We start from the raw sequence: 17,893 nt of genomic DNA on the forward strand, positions 1-17,893 counted from the left end.
CCCCCCCCCCCCAGCCTATGCTCATGCTAGTGGATTCACCAGTTCTGTTTAAACACATGTCCCTGGGCTTGGGGCTGGCTGGGCCAAGTCTGTGGTCAGCTCTCCCAACGGGCGCACTCTGAAATGCTGCACATGGGTGGTATTGCCTCTGCTGCCCTCTCGCCCACCTTTCCCAGTTTGATGGCCAGCCTAATTCCTAGGCTTTGGAGGGGTGGGGACCATGCTGGAAGGGAAGGTCTGAGCTTGGAGCACTGGAATCCTACCTGTGCCTACTTGCTGGCCAGGTGGGAAGGCTGCAGGACATGGAGCAGCAGAACTGGTGCCCCTCTGAGAACTGCACCAAGGACCTCTGGCAGGGGGAGGCCAGGCAGCACTGGGCATGTAGGGTGTCTTTGGCAAGAAGATTCCTACATGGGCAGAGGGGTTGTAAACTGTGGAAGCTGACATCTGGGGAAGAAAGGGTGCCTACTTTAGGGGTGGTCTGGTCACCTTTGAGCATCTGCGTTTCCTTCCCAACTCCCTGAGCCTGAAGCCCAGTTTACCAGGCAGCTCCATTCAGCCAGTCCATGTGTTCTTGCATACTTACCTGAGTGCAGTAAAGGAAGGGCTCTGCATCATTCCAGCGTAGCCACTTACCGGCCCTGTGACCTTGGATGAGGGACTTGGCCTCTGTTTCTCATCTGTGCTTGGGGCAGTGCTATCTTGTTGCGTTGCGAGGATTCAGTGAGTTAATACACAGCATTTAAAGAATGCTGAATGCCTACTGCATACTCTCTGAAAGCTGCTCTTGGTGGTGGTGGTGGTAGAGGTGGTATCCCCGGTTTCCTGGTACTTTGGAGACCACAGGGTAAGCAGGGATTGGCCAAAAGGAGCAGGAAGGAGCATATTGGAGCTGTCAGGGCTAAGAAAAAAACCGTATTAGAGGCTCGGGAGCTGGAGGGAGCTTGGCATGGGAACAGAATGTTTCTGAGGAGCAACAGAATGTCCCCTTGGAAGAGCCTAGACCTGGGGCCTTTCTAATGATCATGGACTTCAGTGTGGATGTAGGAGGCACAGTTGGATATAGAACAGTCCCCTGGCTGGTGACAGAAGGTTCCTGCGGTGGGACCCACCAGGGGCAGGTGGTCTGGGTCGGACTTTTGCAGCTATCCAGGGAAGGATCGATGATGGGCTGGACTGGAGTGTGGCAGACAGGGAAGAGGATAGAGGATGTTTATGGAGATAGATGAGGTACTTACCTTTGGGAATAGAGAGGAAGGAGGAATCCTAGGAGGGAATAAATAGCCTTATGATAGAGCCCTGGCCCTGTGGGCTTTGGACCAGGTTACAGCACTGCCACCTCTTAGCCATGATGCTCTGCTGCCTGACGGGGTCGAGGGCCTGTGAGTTGAAGAATGTGAGGCCTCCTGTGCTCTAGGAAACAGTCCCATATACTTGTCTGTGTGTACACCGGGGCCATCAACAGAATCATTGTTGAGATAGCCACTCGGGTGCTGAGCTGGTCACAGTACTTCAGCCTCGGCAGGTCTCTCCAGAGAAGGCCATGGAGGGGAGGAGGTGGTTCAGGTGGGGTGAGGGTGAGGCTGGAAGGGAGCTGATGGCCTCCTGTGTTCCTGACTCCTACGGTCTGACACTTTAATCTGAAAAACCAGACTTTGGGGTCCCAACGCTCCCTGTAAAAAGTGTGGCTGGGGGGAGTCAGGGAGAGTCCACCTGTATTTTGGAGACTTGGCAAAAATAGGGGTTTTCCCGCACTTTCTGCTCAGATTCCCCCAAACACCAGCGCAGTGTGGGTGTTCCTGTGTGACTTCCACCAGTGTCTGCAGATTCTACCTTTGTCATTGTTCCTTTTCAGGGTATATCTTTGTGGACTTCCGCAGTGAAGAGGAAATAAAGCAAGCTCTGAAATGCAACAGGGAATACATGGGTAAGGAACCAGCCTCTGCCTAGTTGCAGGGCTTCATTCACTCATTCATTTACTTTGTTATGTTTTTATGGAGGGTCTGCTGTGTGCCCAACACTGGTCTAGACCCTAGGGATACAGAAAGCGTAGTGAACCAGGATCTCGGCCTCCCAGAGGTCAGAATAAGCTGAGATAGACGGGGGAGAGACAGGCAATCATCAGATGGGCCCAGACTGGAGCAGGTGCATTTTAAGACAGGATTGTGCCTACTTGGGCCTCACTAAGAAAGTAACATAGAGCAAAACCCACAAGAGTAGCAGGAGCAAGCTCTGGCTCTGGGGGCAGTGCACAGAGATAGTTCATCAACGGTATGAGGCAGGTCTCCAGGGTTGGCTGTCCTGTGAAACCTTAGCACAGGCAGAGCCAGGGAGTGTGCCCTGAGGGGTAGAGGATGCAGTACAGCATGTGGCCCAGGTAGCCAGGTAGGCTCCCCCAGGATTGAAGCTGAATGTGCAAGAGGAGTGAGATTTGGGGAGGGGGCCCTTCCCGCTCAGGCCCATCACCAGCCCTGACCTCCACCCTGGTAATAGAACTGGGTGCCAGCACTCTCACCTTGGGTGTGGCACCTGGAAGGCAGTGAAGGAGAGTTTGGACCACCACCCAGGAGTCTCTGGCGAGTTCCAGGCCTGCCCTGGAGCCCTGATTCCTCTCCTCCTGCAGGTGGACGCTACATTGAGATATTTAGGGAAAAGAATGTCCCCACAACCAAGGGGCCCCTGAAGAATAGTGCTAAACCCTGGCAAGGCCGGACCCTCAGGGAGAACGAAGAGGAGGAGGACCTGGCCGACTCCGGGAGGCTCTTCATACGAAACCTGCCCTATACCAGCACCGAGGAGGACTTGCAGCAGCTCTTCTCCAAATTCGGTAGGGACGCTGCCTCCAGCTTAACATGCATGTGCACCTGTAGCACATAGTGTGTGAGCAGGTGGCCTGGGTTCAAGTACGGTACGCCTCCCATCAGCTCCTGACCATGGGCAGATGGTTTCCTCCTCGTCTCTGTTCTGTCACCCACAGATGGGGCTGATGGCTCCTGAGCTGCTGTGAGCACTCCCATGTCATGGACATAGGGGGTTAGCAGGGCTCCCCGTGTAAGGTCGTGTCAGAGGCATCATGTGCTGTCTGAACCCATTGGCTCCTCACTCTCACTGTCTGAACTTGGAGCAGAAAAGATTTAGAGACATTCTGCTGATCTAGTTCCTGCTATCTGAACTCTTGCTGCTCAGTGTTTAAGTCCAGTGGCTAGAGGCACGAACATGACAGGGCTCCTAGGTCTGAGCTCTACCACCTGAGAGCTCCACTCTCCCAACCAAGTGTCCCAAGTGGATTTGATAGCAAGGGTCATGTTTGTCACAGTCGCTGCCATTGCCGTGTCTCAGGCGAGAATGGGAAGGCCTGAGGTTCAGCTCGGCACTCGAGGATGTGTGTGTGTGTGTGTGTGTGTGTAAGAGAGAGAGGTTGGGGCTGTTGAAAGGAGGTCTGGCAGCTTTGGGATCCCTCACTTCTGTTTAGAGGCCAGCTGTGGGTCGTGAGGATCTGAGCTTGCTTGAGTGGCTGTTGTGGGGGCAGGGAGGCCCCTCGGTAGGATTCTCCCAGCCTGTGGCTGTGGGTTTGCACAGCTGCCTGGGTGAGGGGATGAGCAGTGGCCTCCAGTTTTCAATGGGGGAGGAGAAAGACTGGGAGGGGTACGGGCGCTCCCTGGTGTTGAACACCAAGGCCAGTTCAGAAAAGCTGTACCCAGCACACACCTCTAGGGCACTAACTGTAGGACAGGCGCTGTTCAGTACGTACAGGTACTGACTCATTCATGGATGTGCTGGCACCTGCTCTGTGAGTTAGGCCCTCTTAGGATGCCATCATACAGAGGAGAAACTGAGGCACGTGGAGGCTGGTAGTCTTGTCCCCGGCCACACGTGGTGTGGTAGCTGTTGGAGGCAGGATCCAGCCCAGGCACCTATACTTTTAGGTAGACACATAAAGGATTGCGGAAGGCCACTCTTGACCTTTGAGGTAGTCTCACAGCAACTGCTTGCCACCTTGTTCCGTGGGCTAGGTGGCTGTGACCATCCTGGAAAGAGCAGCTCTTATGTGTTAAAACCCATTGCCTGATGAGTGCCCAGCACTCAGGCCCAGTCCCAGTCCCTGAGATACTGACACCTGTCCTGTTCTCAGGTCCCCTGTCTGAGCTTCATTACCCCATCGACAGCCTGACCAAGAAGCCCAAGGGCTTTGCCTTCGTCACCTTCATGTTTCCTGAGCATGCTGTGAGGGCCTACGCTGAAGTGGACGGGCAGGTGTTCCAGGTGACTGCTCAGGGTTGGCGGACCATGGCTGGTCCCAGGTGATGGGGAGAGGAAGTGAGCCTACATGTATGGGAGCCCACATTTCTAAGCAAATGCACATGGAGTGTGAAGCCACCACCTTATCGGAGCTGGTGAAGGGTAGCTCTCCGAAGGCAGGGCCCTTCAGCACCTAGGACAGCACCTGGCACATAGATGCTCAGACTCTGTCAAAAGAGCAAATAGGCTCTATGTTCCCAGAAACACCACTTGGGAGAGAAACTGGAAGGAGAGTTTGGACCTGGTCATTTTAAACAGCCATAGTAGGATATAAGAAACTCTTCTTTTTTTTCTAGTGTTACCTCCCCCTTCCTCACTACTCCCTTCTTATCATCCCGCTCCAGGGCAGGATGCTCCATGTGTTACCATCCACCATCAAGAAAGAAGCTAGTGAGGACACTGATACCCAAGGATCATCTTATAAGAAGAAGAAAGAATCTAAAGACAAAGCCAACAGCTCCAGGTCCTTACCAGCCTCTTGGCCCCACCTCTCCAGCTGACCGCATGCTCTGGTTCCTTGGGTTCACCTCTCATCCATGACCTTGCTGAGCTCCACTTTCCTTTTCTGTTTAATGGGGGAGGGATCACAGTGGTGCCTTACTTTCTTGATATTGTAAGAATTAAATGAGTTAACATAAGCAAAGTGCTTAGTGCACAAAATTAGTGCTTGTCAAATGTAAATGTCAAGGATCATATCATCATTGCTGACATCTCCAGGCCCTGGGTACTTGGCCTGCGCTAGGTAAGTTGGCAGGAGGAGAAGTCTTTGGGGGCTTAGAAGGACAGATGATGATGAGCTTATTTCTTTGATGTTTTGCATCTGAGAAAATACTCTGCTCATTCAGCCTTGGTCTGACTTCCCTGTTCTGCCTCTGCCTCTCAGCTCTCACAACTGGAACACGCTGTTCATGGGCCCAAACGCTGTGGCCGACGCCATTGCACAGAAGTATAATGCTACCAAGAGTCAAGTGTTTGACCATGTGAGTGGGCATCCCGTCTGACATGCCTGGCTCTGGGCTGATCACAAGGGGAGAAGGAGCAGGGGAGGGACCATTGTTCTGGGGTCATTTATAAGCTCTGGGCCTCAGGCTGAAGGTGTGACCATCCTTGGGGTCTTCTCTGGAAGTACCCTGTCCACACTCCAGGCCTGCTTCTACTGGGCTTGTGTGGAGCCAAGTCAGAGAGACTCACCTGGGCAGTGCTCCTCACCACAGCCCATCGAGCTAGGTCCTCTTGCTGTCCCACTTTCCAGATGAGGAAACTGAGGCCTAGGGACACACAACAACTTGCCCAGGGTGACACACCTGGAAAAAGGCAGAGATGGGATGACACCAGGTCTGACCATGGTGCCTGTGCCCTGAACCCTGTCACATACTTCTCCAAGGGTTGTTGCAGCCAGTCCCTTGCCTGGGGCAGCCACAGTCTTTGAAATGAGGAAAGAGGAGTCTGCCTCTCTTCCTGTCAAAGTTAAACTCAATTCCTGCTAACTTTTCCCATCCAGCTCTCCAGCCTCCTCAGATCACACAGCTTCTTTAAAATGCATGGGTCTTTAGTTACACCATTGCTAAGTCCATCTTAGGCAAAACCTCGGAGTATGTTTTCCATCCAGTCAGCAGAGGATAGCCATGGTTTTGGTCCATAAACTGCCGACCCATTGTCATTTACTCCTGCCCAGCACTCATAAAGTCCACATTGTTCATTAGAACTAGAATATGTGCCCCATGTGTATTTGCAGACATTGTAGTGGCCACGTTTCTTAAAAAGCAGAAAGAAACAGGCGAGATTCATTTTGTATTGTTTTATTTAATTCAGTATAGCCAAAGCATAGTCAAGATATCATTTCAATGTAATACACAACATAAAAGATGACAAGATATTTTGCTTTTTTTTTTCATCATAAAGTATTTGAAATCCAGTGCATGTTTTATACTCTGAGCACTTTTTGATTCAAGTGTGCCACATTTCATGTGTTGAGTGGCCAGATGTGGCTCATGGCTACCATGTTGGGCAGCTCAGCTCCAGGCCTTAACCAGTTAGGCAGTGTGCAGATCCCTCACATACCCCACGCAGAAAGTCTTGTTCTTTTAGAGGCTTCCAGAGAAGGAAGATCCCTCACATACCCCACGCAGAAAGTCTTGTTCTTTTAGAGGCTTCCAGAGAAGGAAGACACTGGCACGTAAACAAGCACAGCATGCCAGTGATGGCAAGGAACGTTAAGCTGAATAGCAGGCAGGGTGTGAGAATGGGGGTCACTAGTCAGAGTAACCTCTAAGCAGAAATTGAATGGAAGGGAGGGATCGTGGGGTAAGCACCAGGCAGAGGTCAATGAATGCAGAGGCCCAAGGTGGGGATGAGGTTGGCCTGTTTGGCTGGAATGGAGGGTGAGAAATGAAGTTGGAGAGGTAGATCCAGGGTTCCTGATTTACTGGGAGAGACACAAGCTGGAGCCATGAGATCACAGTAGGTCCATGAGGGGCCTTGGTGGGGGAGACAGGTGACCTGTCACCAACCTACCAACTGACAGGGCCTCTCCCCTCTCCCCTCCCACAGGAGACCAAGGGCAGTGTGGCCGTGCGTGTGGCCCTGGGAGAGACGCAGCTCGTCCAAGAAGTACGGCGCTTCCTCCTTGATAATGGGGTCAGTCTGGACTCCTTCAGCCAGGTGGGTACCAGCTCAGCAAGCCACCAGGTGCTAGAGAGCCGAAGGTAGGGCTTCTGATCCAGGACATGCTGGTGGGTTTAGGATCAGGCCTTTCAAGGATAATTATTACTAATCCCTAAATTATCTCTAGAGAAAATGTCACATGGGCTCAGATAAGGGCCCATCTGACACGGATGGTGTCTGTTGGAGGCCGTGTGCAGGCGGCTAGCTCACAACTCGCAGCTTTCGCACACAGATGACAGGGGCCCCCACACAGCCCATGCCTGCTGCCCCATGCCTTATTAAGAGCATCCATGATCTGACGGGGAGGGGGGGTTTGAACCTTCCTTGGACCAGGTAGGAGAGAGGTCAGGACTGCTCATTCTCCACCAGGTAGGAATTTTGATTAATGGATGGTTAAGTCTTAGTGGGCCTGCTGAGACCACCTCACATCCTCCCTTCTCTTTCACAGGCTGGGAAACTGAGGCCCAGAGAGAAGTTAGGGGTAGTGACTAGAGGTCTAACGCTGAGCCTGTGGCAGGAGTCTGGACTAAATTTCGGCTTCTGACTCCTGAAACTCCTCAGCTGCCAGGCCCCCGGTTTTACTGCAAGTAGGCAGTTGGGATGGAAGTGGTGGTAGATATGTTAGGTAAAGATACTGACAACTAACACTTACTGGGACTCACCAAAGTGTTCCTCTAAATTTGTGTCTCAGTATTCATTTCACTCATGTGACAACCTGGGAAAGCAGCCCTACTGTGCTCCCATTGTGGCCCATAGAGGCACAAAAGAAGCCAAGACACATGTTCTGGGTCACACAGTCGTGGATCAGAATGCAGCCCCAGAGCTCACACCCCTGACCACTGTCCTCTGTGGCCTGAGTTGCACCTGAAGCCCACTGAGGCCCAGCCCTTCCCACCTACAGATGGCTTCCACCTCACCTGCCTCACTCAGTCCTCATAGCAACAGTGAGGCCTAGAGGATGGGTATTACCTCCCATTTTGCTGCTGAGAAAACAGAGGCCAGGGTGCAAGTAGCTGAACCAGGGTTTCAGGTTGGATTCCTAGCCACGCTGAGACTTGTGCTCAGATGCTCCATATGCCTGGAGTTCTGCTGTTCTGTCTTGCCTTTTGTGTACTCCTCTGCTACATGGTTTTTCAATAATCTGTGACGTTTACAGAGTGTGTATACAATGTGCACGTGGCTCATATTGACACACATAATTAAATCCTTACTTGCAGTGATCCTGTCAAATAGGTGTTGCCCTTAGTTAGATAAAGGGCTGAGGCTGAGTTAAGTATGTGTCTCGGGGCCTTATATCTAATGTCTTGGTTGGGCTTCTCGCTAAAGCAGACCCTGAGACGGAGGTTCAAGTTCATGTAGTTTACTGGCCAGTGCGGAGAACACTGATAAGAAAGGTGTACGGGAAGGAGACTAGTGTAGGGTATACTTATTACAGTAACTGCTGATACAGTGCAGGGGCTGAGGTCTGTCTGGGGGAACACTGCAGAACTCACTCCTCATGCTTGTCCCACCCAGAGGACGGGGACGGTCCGAGTCCTGAGTGCCTAGGCTGCTCCCATGGTGTTAACTTCTCAGCCCTTCCCTCCTGCCCCATGTGTGGCAGTAAGCTCTCCCCAGTTCCAGGAAAACGCTGTTGGCACTGAGATGCATTGACAGTCTGGGTGGGTCCAGTGAGGGCTTTTCACGAGCACTGTTAGAATCTGCTGTGGCTCAGAAGTGGAGGGGCTGAGACTTGACCTAGGCTCTAGAGCTGGAGCCCTCACGCCTTGTCTCTACCCCTGGAGTGCCGTGCCTGAGAGACTGGGGTTGTGGGGGCTCCCTCCCCAAGTGCCTGGTACTTGAGAGGTTCCAGGTGTAGAGTCAACCACAGGTTGGTGCTGGGGTCAGACTGGGGATCCTCTCTCCTGTTGCCCATGTGTATTGATTCCTACCCTGCAGGCCGCGGCCGAGCGAAGCAAGACTGTGATCCTGGTTAAGAACCTCCCAGCGGGCACCCTGGTGGCTGAGCTGCAGGAGACTTTCGGCCGTTTTGGCAGCCTGGGCCGAGTGCTCCTGCCCGAAGGCGGCATCACTGCCATTGTGGAGTTCCTGGAGCCCCTGGAGGCCCGAAAGGCCTTCAGGCATCTGGCCTACTCCAAGGTAGGGCTACTGGGGCCCTGCTCAGAAGAGGGCCAAGGGGGCCGATTACCGGCAGGCAGCCTTAGTGCAGACCTGGCTGGTGCGTTGCTGTGTACAAACCAGCCTTCTCTGACATGGTCTAAGTATGACCCCACCCCTGAGAACACCTCAGGACAGGAGCACGTGAGAGGATTGCTCTAGACCTCCTCCAGGAAGCACGTTTGTCGCCTCACTATGGCTTCCCTTGGCTTTCCTTTCCTGTGTGAATTGGAACCATCATTCTTGGAGCTCCTGATATCTAGGATTTACAATAAGTACAAAGTCACTTCTGGAAGAGGGCTGTCCCCTGTTTCCTGATAAAGAGAGAAAGAAGTTATGTGTACATACACATCTATAATAGTGTGTTAGTTTGTTGTGGCTTCTCTTACAAACGGCCACAATGCAGAACTGTATTGTCTCATGGTTCTGGAGGCCCAAGGTCTGAAGCCAACTGTCACAGGGCCCTGCTCACTCTGAGGGCTCTAAGAGATCCTTCTCTGCCTCTGCCATTTTCTGGAGGCACCAGGTGTCCTTTGACTGGTGGCTGTGTCTATCCGGTCTGTGTCTCCATCTTCACATGGTCTTCTTCTTCTGTCCCCGATCTGACTCTGCCTTCCTCTTGTATGGACACTTGTCATTGGATTTGGGGCCCACCCAGATGCTCTCATCTCAAGATCCTTCACTTAATGATACTTACAAAGATCTTTTCTCCAAATAAGGTCCCATTAACAGGTTCTGGGCTTTCAGATGTGGATGTATCTTTGCAGAGGGGCACCATTTGCCCACAATGGGTAGCTTCTCTTTATCAGACACTTTAACACTCCGCAGACTATTTATCAATGTTGGTTTGTCCTGTTTTTAAAAGGAAAGACTCTGTACATGCACATGTGTGCCTGCCTTGCCTGTGGTGTAAGGGCAGGGAGGGAGAGAATGTGTGTTTCTGACAGCCCTACTACACCTCCTCCCGGACATGTACTTCATCAGTGATCCTGCTTCCCCATCCCACTCCCTTCCATTCCCCAATTGAGAAAACACAAGCAGATGCAAATGTGCCCAGTGACAACAGATGCTTAAGCCTGTCCCCTGAGCCCCAAGCTGCAGCAAGGGGGCCCCTGTGGTGGTGGTCTCTGGGATCACGCAGCACAGAGTTTGCCAGTCTGTGCTGGCTCCATTCCCTGGGGGGAGGTGCCCATACTCTCTGAGCCTCAGGCTCTTCCTCTGCAGAAGGAACTGAGAGCCCTTCCCCTGCCCGGTCTCTACAGTTTCACCACACCCCCCTGTACCTGGAGTGGGCTCCAGTGGGCGTCTTCTCCAGCTCAGCCCCGCAGACGAAGGAACCCCAAGATCCACCAGCAGGACCTGCAGAAGAAGACAGGGCGGAGCCAGAAACCTGTAAGAGCTGAGATCAGGGTGTCCTGGGGCAGCGGGCAAGCTGAGGGAGGGGGGGTGGCAGGGCTGGGTACTACACTAAAATCTATCAGATGTTTGGTTTAAAGTTCTTGATTTGTCCTGGAGATCAGCGCATCTCAAACTCTTGGACCTTATAGCCAGGTTAAATGTCCTTAAAATCGGAGCATAGAAATTATGGGCATTGCATAAAGGAGCCAACTTTTCAGTTTGTCTATTAAAGGTGGAAAAAGACCCTGAGAATCTACCAGTAGGATTTAGAACAGAGCAGGTAGGAGCCTTCTTATTTTATACATCCACCAGGATGCCTGGCCAGTGAGGGCAGCTGGCAGAGGGGAGATAACTTCTCTGGGTCCTTGGAATGGCACAATGTCCCCTGGCCACGAATGACTGCAAGGGCAGGCCAGGGCAGGGCAGGAAAGGGTCGCTGAGTCAGGGACAGGGATGACCCACCCCCAGCTAATGCTTCACATTTGGGGGCGGAGGGGGCGCCATTGGCACGGGGGCAGCACTGTTCCCCCTTGCCAGTCATTTTGCACCTCCAGCCTCTGCCCACTGAATGTTGGGGAATGCCCTCAGTGCTTACTGCAACCTGAAACACCACCCCGCACTCCCTCAGTGTTCCCCAGATGCCCCCTAGGGGGCGAGAAGCGCTCATTGTAGGGACCAGGACCATATCCTAGAATCTGAGACCTTCAGAAAAGTTTTGAAAAGCCCTGGACAGTCCTGTTGTCCAGCTGTTAGGACTCTGCTCCTCCACAGTATCCCCCACTTTCCTTCACAACCTCCCATAGGGTTACCCACATATTAAAATATAAATTGAAAAAATAAGTCTCCCATCTACCATTTCCATCCTTCCCAGAAAAGGTGTCTCACAGCAAAAATGGGGCAAGCAGAATTCTCAGATTAAAGAATAGACTTTTCATTGAACAGAACTCACTGTCTGTGAACCTCCCTGGGCTGTCTGCATGTGTCACCTTGTCGTGAGTCTGTGAAACCTTCAGGACTAGCCCAGTCAGCACAAGGCACTTGGGAGCCCCTGGTCTGGTATCTTTGTTCCAATCAGGGAGGGCAGTTCTTTCGTCTGCATCTTGCAGCTCTGGGAGCCTCCCTGGTCCTCAGGGTTACTGATTACTGGTGTGAACCTTGGAGAATCCTTCACTAGCCCCTGTTGATGAATTAGTTTTGTCCACAGATTGGATCAGGATTCCTTCAAAGCCCACTTTGGCCACCATCAAGAAGAATTGTCTTGACACAGTCATGTGTTTTTCTTAACTAGCCATCACCCCAAAATCATCAGCTGCCTTAGTGTTCGCCTCACTTGCTAATCCTGAACTTGAACAGTATCTTTTGGCCAAAGCCAGTCCTCCTTTTAGGTGCATAGATTTGCCACAAGGGAGGGCCCCTTTCCCACCTGCTTTGGCAGGACCACTAAGCCTGGTACCATGTGGCCACACTCGTTTGCACATGTCCTGGTGTGGCCCCTCGCTCTGGTCTTCTGTAACACTTGTCACGGTTTGTACTCTATTCATTTGGTTTTCTTGCTTCACATCTATCTCTGGCAGTTGACAAACCACAAGGGCAAGGAGTGGCCGCCTCGCTGGCTACTGGGTGCCCTGTCCTCTATGAGGTCCCAGGTATATAGCCTGGGCTCGACTATGTGTAGATGGAGTGGGTGAATGCAGGAAGAAGGGTTTCTGCACCTGTCTGTGCCTGCAGGAGTTGGGGCTGGGTTATCTGTCTTTGTGTCCCAAACTTCCAGCACACAGTAGGATCTTAGTGATAGGGGGCATGTGCTCCAGCGTTCATCCCTTGTCAGAGTGGAGCGGAGGTGGTACCAGCACCCATGACAGTGACAGTCACGGCTCCTGCCGTGGGTACCAATTGATGCCTACACCACGAGCTACCCCTTGCTTTGTTCTAACCCTTTCCTACTTCCTGGAACTGCGTTGTGGACAGGCTCATTTCCTTGGTGTCCATCTGCTTGACTGCCTGTTAGAAAGTCCATTCCACAAGGCAGGTACCTTGCACACTTGCTCACTGCTGAACCTCAGTACCCAGCAAAGTGCCTGGCACCTGGTAGGAGAGCAGTGCATGGTGCTAAGTGGACCCAAGGACATTTACTCCATGCCTGGCCCTGCACTAGGGACTTTGGGTTCCTCTCTGTGCAGCTCAGAGCTTCTGGGGAAGTTGCCATCTTCCTTGTTGTCATCTCAGCCCTGTGGCTGGGCAATCCACTGTCCTCTGAGGCTCAGTTTCTGCATCTGTAAAATGGGTATGATGACCATGCTGGTCACCAGGGCGTTGGTGAGAGTGTGGTGAGGTGCTGTAAGTAAAGCATCGTTACTCTGCTCCTTTTGTGCATTTGGCAGCAGAAACTGGAGTGGATAGCCTGGCATTTAGCTGTGAGCACCAGCATATGCTGAGTGGGGGTGACCCCAGTGGGTGCCAACACAGACCCTCTTCCCCTGAAGAGGCCTGGTGGGGGGACAGATAGGGTTGGGTGGAGGTGGGGCAGCTGAGATATCTCACTCCTAGTAGGAGTGGGCCCTGCGTCCAGAAATGCTCTGGAGCTCACCGAGAGGAGGCTTTGCAGAGACCACGTACCTGAGTCTGCAGTTAAGAGTGCTGTGTGCCCTGTTTCACTGGGCCTGTGTGGCCATGTTGAGAGCGTCCCAGACAGACTCCCTCTGACAGGCTCTGCCTCGCAGGGCTGATGGGATTCACACAAAGGAGGCCACGTCGCTGGGCAGAGGGGCTCGGCTGCAGGCTGGATTTCAGACGGGAAGCTGTGCGTGTCTGGACTGATTTCAAAGCCTGCTGAGTCCCCCATCACCAGGTGAATTCCCACAGAGCTCACCTCCTGGGCCTCTTTTTGCCCTTTCTGTTCCTTTTCTTCCACAGATCGCATACTTAGCCCCCGCCCCAGCCTCCTGGGGCCTTTCCTTTTCACCTGCTCCTCCCCCCACACCCAGGCTTCCACCTTGTTCCTGAAGCTTCCGGATCCCCATCGTGCATGGGGACTCAGTCAGCCCCCCAGCCCCGAGACTTTCTTCAGCCCTGAAGGAAGGGGGTGGGGAGTGGAGTGGATGGAGCTTTTATTTTTCTACCCCTCCCTTCCTTTCTGGAAAGCTCTCCGTTCTCTGTACCAGTCTCAAGGGAGGGGGACCGTGTGTTTTATCTCCCCACAACCAAGACCCTCACCTCCAGATAAAGGGCTCAGAGTCGGGGGAGGTCCTGGAAAGCTGCTTGCAACTGATAACGGTCTTCTCTGCTGTCAGCTTTCGGCGCCCAGAGCTGGGGGGGTGGGGGGGGGAGCCACAGTAAATTCTGCGGCCTGATTATAATAAAGCCCCATGTGGTGATGCGTGACTGGGTTTTATTGTGCTAACTACAGATGGAAGCACATTCTCCTCTGCCTGCCCCAGCCCCCTCCAGCCCACCTTGCTTTGAAATCCTGCCCTCCCACCCCCACCACGCACCCCCACCCTCTGGCCTAACCCTGCTCTCCTCTTTACTTCTTCCCTCTTTCTCTGATTCCTGGTGATTTTGTTGGCAAACATCTGTTTGAGTTTCAACAGGATCTCATTTTTTCTTTCTTGTCTTTGTCTCCCCACTCGGGCCAGGAGCAGAAGTGCTTTTAAAAATGACCTTTGGCTTTCGCTGCCATGGCACTTGGCCTCCATGCCACACCTCTCTGGACATGGATGTGGGCCTGGGCCCCAATAGAGCCTGGCCTGGATGCTCTGGGAGCAGGAGCCCTTCCCAGGGATGTGGCTAGCAGGGACATGGTCCCCCTAGACACTGAGGTGTGGTATGGGCAGCCCACCCTGCAGGGAGAGACCTATGGGCTTTGGATAGCCACTGCCTCCCTCTCTTGGCTGCGGGGTTAGGGGTCTGTGACATTTGCCCCCAGATTTCGCATCAAGGCCTGGCTGGGTAGCATGTGCAGTGTGGACAGTCGGGGTGATACTAAGACCAGTGAGACTATTCTAGATCACCATAGGCCCAAGCACTGTATTTTTTTTTAAGATTTCATTTATTTATTCATGAGAGAGGCAGAAACAGAGGCAGAGGGAGAAATAGGCTCCCTGCGGGGAGCCCAATGTGGTACTCGATCCCAGGATGCTGGGAGCTGAAGACAGATGCTCAACCACTTAGCCACCCAGGCACCCCCACCCCCAAGCACTGTTCTGATAGCCTTCTATGCTCTAATTATCGTGATCATCCTGCAAGGGGGCCCTCTTAAAGTTATTCCCTGTTTTAGATCACAAAAAGGAAGCACAGAAATGTTTAGTGACTTGTGAACTACAGGGAGAGCCAGATGCACCCAGAGCCACCAGCCCTGATGTCTTATACACTGAGCTATGACCCCACAGCTCCTCTTGGTCACACTAAGTGTCATTTGTGGGATGCCAGCTGTGTTCCAGTCACATGCCAAGTGCTGGACGTAGCCATCATCCACGAATATTTGGGAGTGTCTGCTCTGGGCCTGGTGTAGGGAATGCAGTGGTGACAAGTCAGAAGGGGTCCCATCCTCAAGGAGCTCCCTTGCTCATTGGGGGACACAGAGAAGTGAACAGACAAGGTGATTTCAGAATGGGATAAGGGATTTGAGTTGAGCCTAGGGGAATGTGAATGGTGAGTGGCTGGACCTGGGCTGGAGACCTCTGGAGCTGGAGTGGACAGGAAGTGCTCTGAGGGGAGGACACTGAACTGAGACCTGATGAGAAGGCAGGTCTAGAAAGAAGATGAGAGCAGAACAGGCAGAGGGGGCGGCAAGTGCAAAAGCCCCGTGGTAGGGCTAGATTTAGCGATCAGAATAGAGGCCTGTGCAGCTGTAGTGGGGGAAAGGGAACAGATGGGACAAGCTAGCAGGCCAGAGACCAGTGCTCAGGGGAGACCAGTAAGGTAGCCACTTGGTCATCCAGATGAGAGGTAGTGATGCCTTGCACTGGAGATCCTGCGTGCAGATGGAGTAGTGGACACTTGTATTTCCAGACAACCCAGCAGAGTGCAGGTATGTGCACGCATCCATGCATGAGCATGTTTAATTCCACATTCTAGATGAGCATGCTGAGGTAGGGGTCCACATAGTCACCCAAGCCCACACCACTAGTGCGTAGCATCACCGGGACTCTGACCAGGCCACTCATTCCTAAGGCTTGTTGCATTTCACAGCTCTGTGCTGTTCCTGGCTAGTCTCGGCCCCTTCTCAATTTTTCAAGCCCCTTGTTTTCAGCAGATCTCAAGACCAGCCCCCTTGTCTTGTTAGTTCTCCCAGCATCCCAAGGGCAGTTACAGGTGCAGGCAGGTGGTTGCTAGGGACACAGAGGTTTATAGAAACAACAGGCACCTCTGAGCTGTTGGAGGATGGCCAGGCCACATTTAATCATGTCTTTTATTTCAAGCTGGATGTTCCTCCCGGATATTGGGGGTCAGGGCTGTTGGTTGACCTATTAGCAGTTGGAGGAGCCAGGTGATCCAGGCCAGCCGTGCACCTGGGGAGGAAATAGGTCCCGGCCGCCCTTGTTCTTGCCCGGGCAGGGGCCAGGGGCAGCTCTCTCGCCATGATAAGGATCCATCTGCTGTTCCTGGGGTGCCAACCCTAAGTGTAAGCTCAGCTCAGCTCTGCTCTCACTAAACCCACACATCACATCTCTTGGGCAGGTGCTTCTGACCTTTTACATAGCTCTTTGAAGCAGGGCAGCCACTGCTTGTAGGGCAGGGAGGCAGGCTGGGGTTGGGTTCCCCTAAGCTGCTGTGTCCTGGTGAGGCTTTGAACCCCCAGGACACTGGGGACTGGCTGGGTTCTGGGCCCTTGGGAGGGCTGGCAACCTGGGTGTGGTGGGGAGGAGTGTGCAAAGGTCCAATGAGCTGGTTGGTTTATTGGTTGACCACTGCCTAGTACAGAAGCTGCAGGCCATTGAGTTAGTTGCTGAGATTTAAACAGCATGGGTTTTTCTGTCAAAACATGGATTTTCAGCTTCTCTTGGAAGACCTGAATGCAGGAGTGCACCAAGCTGACCTCCCATGGCAGCAGCTGGCTGGTATCAAGAAGGTGCTGCCCCCTGAAGCTAGCCATGAGCCTCCCTGATCACCATCATCCTCACCGCTGTTTTCTCTTTAAGAAGAATTTCTTTCTTTGGTCTTCCAAACCTCTCTCCCAACCTGAAGATCCTTAAGATTGATGGTGCAGATGCAGCAACCTCCAGCATTGCCCACTTTTTGTTACGTGGCTACCGTGGTCATTAATGAGACAGTCCACCTGGGGCATGGAGCCTGGTGCCTGGCGCGTGGGGGGGAGAGGGGAGTCTAATCAGCCTTCCCTCCCCCCTGCTTTCATCTCCGAATTGGCAAATGCAAGGAGTCAGTGGGGTGGAAATGTCATTCCTGGCTGAAGGTCATGGTGTTCAGCGCGATTGAAGCTCTCATTCAGAACCCGAAGTCTTAGCTACTTTGCATAGCTTTGCTTCCCCATCATTAGCAATACTTTGTCCACCCTGCTTTGCTTTGAACATTTGAGTACAAATGGCCACACCATGGAGTCCCTTGTTGGGTAAATTGTGTGAGTTTCTTGGGTGGGGGAGGAGCCTTTGTGTTGATTTCTTCTTTTTTGTCCTGGAGTGAGAGTCTGGGTTCTGGGTTCACCTCCAGGGGAGCAGGAGGGGCAAAGGCTGTCTGTTCAACTGATGTGAAACAGACAACATTATCACTGCCGCCCGTCACCATCGGGGCTTGAAAGGGTTTTTTTAATGACAAAGCGGTTGAAGCTTAATTAGGACTTGCAAGCTTTAAGCTTGCCTCAGAAGGGGCAGGGGAGACAGACATGAGACGGTTAGAGTACTCGGCATGAGGGTGGGGAGCGGGCTTGGACCCCCGGAAGCCTGAACTGTTGGAGTGCAGGTGTGCTGGAGGAGAGGGCTGTGTCTGTCAGCCTAGAGCCGGCTCGCAGAGCTGCCTCCGAGGGGCCAGTGTCGGGCAGGATGTGGCAGGTTTGGATCCGTGCAGAGGGACAGGCCCCCCGCTCAGAACCACACGGGTGCAAGGGTGCCGTCTCATGACCGCTTTGTAGAGCCTCCAGGGTGGGCTTCAGTTTCCCCAGGGTGTGGAGGAGCTTCAGAAGCTTGTATGGGGTGTTAGGATACCCTGGACCCCGATTATGTGACTTGGGGAGGTTGACCTGAACTGCACACATTTTGTCACAGCAGGACTTCTAAGAGGTCAAGATACTAGGCACAGTTTTCCGACGCTTCTGTCACCTGCAGGTCACCACGGCTGGCTTTGAGTAACAGCCACGCACACTGGCCTGCTGATGCACAATCTCCTGTTTGCTCTTCCCTCTTCCTAAGATGCTTTTCCTTCT

At 52.9% G+C, this 17,893-nt stretch overlaps 1 protein-coding gene across 1 annotated transcript in view; it reads left to right on the plus strand.

Moving 5' to 3' along the window:
* RBM19 (RNA binding motif protein 19) overlaps positions 1 to 17,893 on the plus strand; it is a 122,066-nt gene that overhangs the window by 15,540 nt on the left and 88,633 nt on the right. The window contains exons 9-16 of the mRNA XM_041729239.1: positions 1,856 to 1,927; positions 2,624 to 2,827; positions 4,133 to 4,263; positions 4,644 to 4,762; positions 5,183 to 5,279; positions 6,850 to 6,960; positions 8,902 to 9,102; positions 10,383 to 10,512. Of these exons, the coding sequence (XP_041585173.1) occupies positions 1,856 to 1,927; positions 2,624 to 2,827; positions 4,133 to 4,263; positions 4,644 to 4,762; positions 5,183 to 5,279; positions 6,850 to 6,960; positions 8,902 to 9,102; positions 10,383 to 10,512 (1,065 nt within the window). The remainder of the gene's footprint in view (positions 1 to 1,855; positions 1,928 to 2,623; positions 2,828 to 4,132; positions 4,264 to 4,643; positions 4,763 to 5,182; positions 5,280 to 6,849; positions 6,961 to 8,901; positions 9,103 to 10,382; positions 10,513 to 17,893) is intronic.

Source organism: Vulpes lagopus, chromosome 14 (genome assembly GCF_018345385.1).
Source record: "Vulpes lagopus strain Blue_001 chromosome 14, ASM1834538v1, whole genome shotgun sequence".
NCBI lineage: Eukaryota > Metazoa > Chordata > Mammalia > Carnivora > Canidae > Vulpes > Vulpes lagopus.